Source organism: Juglans microcarpa x Juglans regia, chromosome 2S (genome assembly GCF_004785595.1).
Source record: "Juglans microcarpa x Juglans regia isolate MS1-56 chromosome 2S, Jm3101_v1.0, whole genome shotgun sequence".
Classification (NCBI taxonomy): Eukaryota; Viridiplantae; Streptophyta; class Magnoliopsida; order Fagales; family Juglandaceae; genus Juglans; species Juglans microcarpa x Juglans regia.
In genome coordinates, this window is record NC_054597.1 from 22,641,857 (window position 1) to 22,649,675 (window position 7,819).

The window sequence follows — 7,819 nt, forward strand, 5'->3', positions numbered from 1 at the left end:
CAGCTGTTCTAATACATCCTCATCCTCCTCCCATTGGAAATCTGAGCCACTTTGGTTATCACAATTTGATTCGGATTGTTACTCCTGCAATTCGGTTCCTTCAGATTTTTCCAAAATATTTTCGGATTCCAGCTCCTCCTAGACTAAACCTTCCTCTTCATTTTTGTTCTCAACCTTTCCAGACTCTCTCCCAAAAAAGAGGTCTCTCTTCCAAGCTGATTAAATTTTGTAGATGGTGTGCTAATTCTATATATTCTTCATCAGAACCTTGTGATGGATGAATGACACCTATTTCTTCAATCCTTAAAAGTCTAGTTTCCCTGCTAGAAACTTCCTCAATATTGTCATAAGTTGAAATTTCTTGAACACCTTTTACTCTTTCACCATCATTGGCCAAAAGGGCTTTAGTGCCAAAACCTTACAGTATCTCATGGGACTGCTCATTGACAATTGCCCACGTGAACTTATCGACTCTAGTTCCAACCCAAATCGTATAGAGTAATCATCGCAAACCGATTCAACTTCATCCCCAAAATCATCCTTACGAACATTTCTTTCTACATAACCCCTCTCTCCCCTACAGGAGTTTTCAGTGAATGTTTCCTCTTTTGCTTTCTTTGTAGCCTTTCGAGAACTAAAATTTTCAATAGAGTTCTTTTTGAACATCCTTGAATTGTGTTCCCGAAAGCATAATCATTTATAAAACATTATGTAGCCAAATCAAAATGAGCCTAGGGGTTACGAAATGACCAAATAGAAAGGGAGAGGGAGGTTGAGCTCCTTAGGGTTATGCAATGGAGATGGAAACGGAAATGAAACACACCGTTTTGTTTCTCCAAAAGATGTAGCTGAAACACATTCGTTTTGTTAAATGACATGACCCCACCACGTCAGCATTTGCATGCCGGTTGTGTTCTGGTGCTTGCCTTTAACATTTTTCTATACAATATACAATATAAGAATTTTCAATTAAGTATATATTAATTTCTTTTACTTACTTTTTCATAATTTCATGCGCGTAGGTCAAATTTAAATGATCAAGATGCATATCATACTTGATGGCAAATGGCTAATGACTAAACGGTGCCGTTTTGTAAAGATTAAAGATTCCAGAAAGACCAAAATGGTAAACGGCTTTTACCATGTTCAGAAAACAAGGAGTAAAACTAGACCTAAAAAGCTAAAGAACGCCCAACAAGTTTAAGGATTAAAAAGTAAAAGGCCTTCTTTCATTGCCTCACTTCGCCGCTTCACGCAACGCAATCCATTCCCTAATCCAGAAACTTCGAAACCCTGTTGTGTCTCTCTTTTATCGTCCGCCGCTCCCAGTCTTGAAGCCCGAAACCGACTGCCACCATCCGTGTCTGCTTCAAGGACTCGACTCGAGGTCCATCTCTCTCTCATTCTCTCTGTCTACAACTAGTTGATATTTCTTGCACTATCATCTTTCCCGTGTTTGGTTGGTCTGAAATGAGAAAAAAATGCGTTTCCCTTGTTATTATACGCATCTGTTTGTCTCAGTTGATTTGCAATGATCGCTAATGCCTTCAAAACGAGCTTGCATTTTATTTGTAATCATTTTTTTCTCAGCTATTTTCTTTCCCTCATCTCTTATTATTTCCAATAAACTGCAACTTAACACTATGTCCCACTCTCATTCTCTTTTAAATGCTCACTACATCCCACTCTACTTCTCTTATTCAAGGTCCAAACCCGACATCTGCTATGTTTTACGGAGTCGAAAACTTAGCGGATTCTAGAGAAGAAACTAAGAGGGAAAGAAGAAATGAAGAAAAGAGAAAGAAATGAGAAAAAAAGAGGAAAAAAAAAAAGAGGATATGAATTTCATCCTTGTTAAAATATTGACTGTACACTGCTCACCATCGTATGGCCATATTTTGTTTTAAAAGAAAACAAAAATGATATATAAGCTCATATTTTAAGCCACCAATATACACTGGTGATACCAAAACATACTAGTAGTCATGTAAAGGTCCAGTGAAATCCGTCCTCGTAGAGTTAGGGACGAGAAATCCATCAATTGCCCCCATTCGCGCGGAGATTATGGGGCCTGTGGGTGGAGTAACGGGCTTTGGTGGTATTATCACTCGAGCCTGGAGCGTCTCTGGGCAAACCTCACGGTCTCGAAGAGTCTTTTTGACGCCTCATAAAACCTGATTGCTAACTGTTCTTAGGTTTTTATCTTCTCAACACTGCTAGAGATAGACATAAACAACTAGTGTCTCATTCCCCTTTTATTACATTCTAGAAAATGTATCTTCTTGTATCCTTTGTATCGCTGTGTTTCTCGTAATTAGGAAAATCATTCTAATCCCCAATTTGGTTCTGTTGAATTCTCATATTTGTTTTTTTTAATTTTTTGGTGGTCTTTTTGTGGTGATTGAGTAGACTCGGAAATGGCTACAGCTCAGTTGACAACATTGTCGATCTCAACGAGGAACTTGGCGTCGTTTCAGGGCCTTCGGCCTTCTGAAGCTGCGAAGTTTGGTCCTTCAGTAGGGCATTTGACTGTAGGGACTGGTCTCTCTCAGAGGTCCTTTAAGGGTCTGGTTGTCAAAGCGGCAACCATTGTCACACCCAAGGTAGTAAATTTTGAGGCCCATTTCTGCTTCATGTTGATTACCTTTATTTTTTCCAGTGATTTAGTTTTGCCATTTAGATTTTGTTTGGTGAATACGAGGGTTGTTGTTTTTCACTATGTAGGGTTTTGAGTATCAATTTTGTTGCTCAAAAGTTTTGAAAAATTCGAAATTTTAATTTTTTTTATGGTCTTTTTATAAGATAAATTTTATAAAAACTAGTTTCTGCTTCCTCTATTTATTTTTCAGCCCCCCCCCCCCCTCGCGGGCGCAAAAGAAATAGTGTAGATTCTATTGCAAATACATACCAGGCATAAAAATTAGTTTCTTCCCCCTCAAAAGTTTTGACCGAATGTTAGTCGGGACACTTGCCAATAAGAAAAAAGTTTTGACCGAATGCAATTGGTTTTGATTTATGGGATGATATTCTTCGTAATTTGGGTGAAGGCATTGGTTTTAAATGCTTGCTTTAATGGTTTGAGTTGATGAAATGTGATTTTTTCAAACATCTGCATTGATCAAATCTAGTTTCTAATAAGCAATCCATCTTTAATTGTACCTGCAAATTTTAGATGGTTAAATCTCTCTAGTTGTTAAGGCTGTCTGCTAATGAAACCATAAAAACTGCAATTTGGGTCCAAAGTGGGGAGATTAGAATTGCTTTGTGTGTACCTTTTTCATGGCTTTATCTTATATGCCATATAGGCACTTCAATTGATAACTCTGTGCTTGGCGGTATCGTATTTTTTTTCTGCTTGGTAAACTCTTGCATTATGGTCAAACTGCCATTTATCTACATTTTGTATAAAATCTGATAAGTTCAAGTACTTACTGGTGTCTGGCTTATCTAAAGTGATAGTGTTCTGTTCCCATATCTACAGTATACATCTATTAAGCCTTTGGGTGATAGAGTGTTGGTGAAGATCCAAACTGCTGAAGAAAAGACTGGTGGAGGAATTTTACTTCCTACAACTGCTCAAACAAAGCCTCAAGGAGGTGAGGTGGTTGCAATTGGAGAGGGTAAGACGGCTGGGAACACCAAAGTGGACCTCAGTGTCAAGGTAACTTATATATATCTATATATTATGTATCTTCGTATCGATCTGTTCCCATGGTTTATTCCTTTCTGCAATTGATTTTTTTTTTTTTTTTTTTTTTTGTACAGACTGGCAACCAAGTTGTGTATTCCAAATATGCTGGGACTGAGCTGGAGTTCAATGGTTCAAAGCATCTTATTCTGAAGGATGATGATATAGTTGGTATTCTGGAAACAGATGATGTGAAAGATCTTAAACCCCTGAATGATAGAGTTTTAATCAAGGTGTGTCATACCTTTCACGTCTATTACACTCATCAATTGCGTATTGTCTATTACAGAAAGCATAGATCATAATGTCCATGTTATCGTCTTAGTCCCTTCTTGTTATTAGTAAGCTGTCTTTGGCACACACTGGAGAAATAAAGATGGAAATGGGTCTAATCAGGTTCTTGTACTTGTGTGTGTTTTCGCTGTAAGTAGGAAGTAGGAATAGGCACATGAGATGTTGTGTTATCTCTCATTATGTTATGCTTTACTTCTTTTTCTTGTTTGTCGTGTGGTTCTCTTAGAACATAAAGGTAACCTTGGTATTTTACATTCTATTTTTGAACTTTGAGTGCAGGTTGCTGAGGCTGAAGAAAAAACAGCCGGAGGTCTGTTGCTGACAGAGGCAACCAAAGAAAAACCTTCCATCGGCACGGTAAGGGGACTATAGCATCGTCCGCTCTTTTTTCTTTCCTTCTTTTTCCTTTGCAGGCAATAACTGACTGCTCATAAAAGGAATAAATTATGATGAGATTGGTACCTGGTGTGTATTCTGCCTTAAATGTGACAGGTAATTGCAGTCGGGCCCGGTACTGTCGACGAGGAGGGCAAGAGTAAACCGTTATCCCTCACCCCAGGGAGCACAGTTCTGTACTCCAAGTATGCTGGAAATGACTTTAAGGGTAAAGACGGATTGGAATACATTGCTTTGAGGGCTTCAGATGTTATTGCTATTCTTTCATAAAATAAGGAAATGAACTTAAATGTGCTTGTCATGTAACTGGAATTTTGTTGGTGAAGGTGTCTCACCTCAAAGCATATGGATAAGTAGGTCAGGTTATGTGCCTTAGCTATTATGAGTTCATTGAAACATGCGAACATGCCAGGTCCATTTGGTAATTGAATGTATGCATCGCATCCCCCCATTGGCTATGGCCATGAAAGGCCAACCTTGTTTTGCATGACTAGGATTGTGCCCAATGAAACATCTTTATTTTCTTACTATCCTCGTCTCAACTTGGATGACATTTACCAATCTAGTCAACATAACTTTGCCCTAATGTTTGCCATCTAGAGGAGTTGGAAACGTATTCAAGTCCTGGTCCTACAGATTTTAAAACCTGTGAGCTAATATTATTGAAGAATAGCTTGGAACATGGGGGGGTATGATCCACCCGATGAAAAAAGGTTGCGTTTGGGCAGTGTGGTGATTTCAGATATTTTTTAAATAGTAAAAAAGTAATGTAAAAGTAATGATAGAATATTGAATAGTAGTAAGATCGGTCTGTATAAACCACTGTTTTAATTTCGTACCGTACCGGCTGGTACGGTTAATATTTTCCATACCGGCCTCTGGGTTGGTAAAAGTACCATATACGTTTCGTACCGGTCTAAATAACGGCCATACCGGCCGGTACCGATCGTATTGGCCTATATTTCGGCCTTCAGTTTTATTTATTCTTTTCATTTTTTCAAACTACAAAGATTATTTTTTTACTCCAATTCAGACTAGGCTATTTATAATTTATATATATATATATATGTATTTATATATAATTTTTTCATATAAAGACTATTATTTTGAAATATAACTTATATATATATATTTATATATATAATTTATTTATATATCGATATTCCGAAACGGTATTGATACCGAAATATTTTGTTCCAGTGTCTTGATCGGTACAACTTCCGGTACGGTATTCAAAACATTGGTATAAACTATGAATTTTATCACAATATGACTAAAAAGAAGGGAACTAAATCATCTACTCAGATCAGAGTTTTAGCTTCGGTAGTTCCTTACAATCCATATATAACTCTTTTCTTTTCTTTTCTTTTTTTGTTTGAAAAATCTTCATTATGTTATCATTATTGCAAATTAATTAGTTGCCAAATCATGGAAGACATTTTGGCACCCCAAATGCCATGGATCTAATCCCAGCATTGAAAAATTCCCATCCCAGACTTAAATTACTTACGCTAGTCATTCATCACAATGAGTTGCACTTAATCACCAAACTGCACATTGCTTATACACTAACCATTCCGAATACAAACTCATGTACACAACTCCATCTGTTGATTCCAAATCACGTGTACAGAAGCACCTTACACGACCACACCTAGTATCACTTTTTATGCCTAGACATGCCTAAGAGGAAGAGGGAGGGATTTATACCTAGTGATTGAGGTATGGGTTATCATAGGAGGTTGCTACTTGCTAGTCGATTTGTTGGTTTGAGGGAGAAAACAGACAAATGATTACATTACGATTACAGAATCTGGAGAAAGTCGAGAACCGTTGGTTACCTTTTGAATCAAAGTAGAACCTCCTCAGGGAATATAAGGTTTTCATGATACAGATCTTGAGATGCCTTCCAAGCATGAATGACTTCATTTAGAAGAATACTTTTTTGTGTAGAGAGTAGCAAATCAAGGATCTTTCATTGCACAGATTTCCTGAGAAACAAAGTCATAGGTGCATAGGTTCAAAGTCAGACTGACTACTCCAAGATCACTTATCTATAAACCGGTTACTAAGGCATTAGACTTTAGCATATGGAGGTGTTATGCTATAAAAGTTCATAGTTTTTTTAGTCAATATAATAGGTTATAAAAATGTAAGAAATTAGGGTTTCTGTATTGCAATGGGTCTAAGGCCAATAGATAATGTTGATTTTATTGAAGGAGTTCTGTGCAAAATATAGTAGTTATAAGATTTTGAGAGATTTAAGGACACAATAAGGACTGATTGTAACATTGGTTAGGAGTCAAATGGTATGTGTGCATATAAGCTTGAGGATACCTTCACCTAGCAAGCCGGTTTTCTTGGATGTGAATCCTTGGGCCATGTATGGACACATAACAGATTGAAATTTTTTCGGGGGTTTTACATTAATCTCAAATTGATGTTTCATGAATTTTCAAAATGTAAGTAGAAAAACAGGGATTCCTTGTTTTACTACAGAAAACATGGGATCTCAATTATAGCTCAAGTTTATCAAATCATAACTGGTTATAATGATATTTATAGTAATTAAATACATGTGAGTTAAGAAGAGAATAGAACATCATTTGGAGTTACAATAAGTTAAATATGATTTTCAGAAACAATAAAGGTCATAAATGTCATTTCCGCATAGACATGACTAATTTGTGTAGGATAAACTATAACGAAATCTTGTTAGTGTAAAATGATATTTATATTAGTCGAATGGTGAGATTTGAAGATAAATTAACTCTAAAATGCAATTATGAATTAAGTTTGATGATAAAAAAAAATCTCAAAGAAATTCAGAGTGAATATCTCACTTTGGACTTAATTATGATTTAGGGTTTACTTTCTAAATTATTATTATGGAAAACTCTTGTTGAAGGCGACTTCGTGCACCGATGTGCACTGAAAGCCGACGTGAAAGCTAGGTTTAAAATGAAAATGAAATGATGCATGTTGATGGAAGGCGGGAGACAAGGCCTTCCTTTGTAAAAATCCTTCAATGCTAGGCTTAGCTAACTTTTTTTTTTTTTTTTTTTTTGCCTCTGCTATGGCCTTGTGAAGTTGAGAACTTTTTTTTTTTTTTTTTCTCCAGATTTTGACAAAAGCATGAGCCCTTCTTTGTAAAAATCCTTCAATGCCAGGCTTAGCTAACTCTCTTTTTTTTTTTTTTCCTGCTATGACCTCCTGAAGTCGAGAACTTTTTTTTTTCTTTCTAGATTTTGACGAAAACAGAATCACCACCACCAAAGATTTTTTTTTCTCTTTCCAGATTTTGACTATATTCTTAAACCTCCAAAAGAAAGATGATGATGAAGAGAGAAGATAAGAGAAGGCGAGAGAATGTGGCCACGAATTTCCCACTATGCAAAAGAGCCAGTCTCCCTTCAAAGTCGCTCATATACTTTTTTTGGT

At 36.6% G+C, this 7,819-nt stretch overlaps 1 protein-coding gene across 1 annotated transcript; it reads left to right on the forward strand.

The window, feature by feature from the left end:
* Positions 1–1,180: 1,180 nt before the first annotated feature.
* LOC121252579 (20 kDa chaperonin, chloroplastic-like) lies at positions 1,181–4,905 on the forward strand. Its single transcript, XM_041152289.1, has 6 exons — positions 1,181–1,387; positions 2,410–2,603; positions 3,482–3,661; positions 3,766–3,921; positions 4,262–4,339; positions 4,475–4,905. Exons 2-6 carry the CDS (start codon positions 2,418–2,420, stop codon positions 4,646–4,648), a joined length of 774 nt encoding a protein of 257 aa, XP_041008223.1. The 5' UTR covers positions 1,181–1,387; positions 2,410–2,417; the 3' UTR covers positions 4,649–4,905.
* The last annotated feature ends 2,914 nt before the right edge of the window (positions 4,906–7,819 follow it).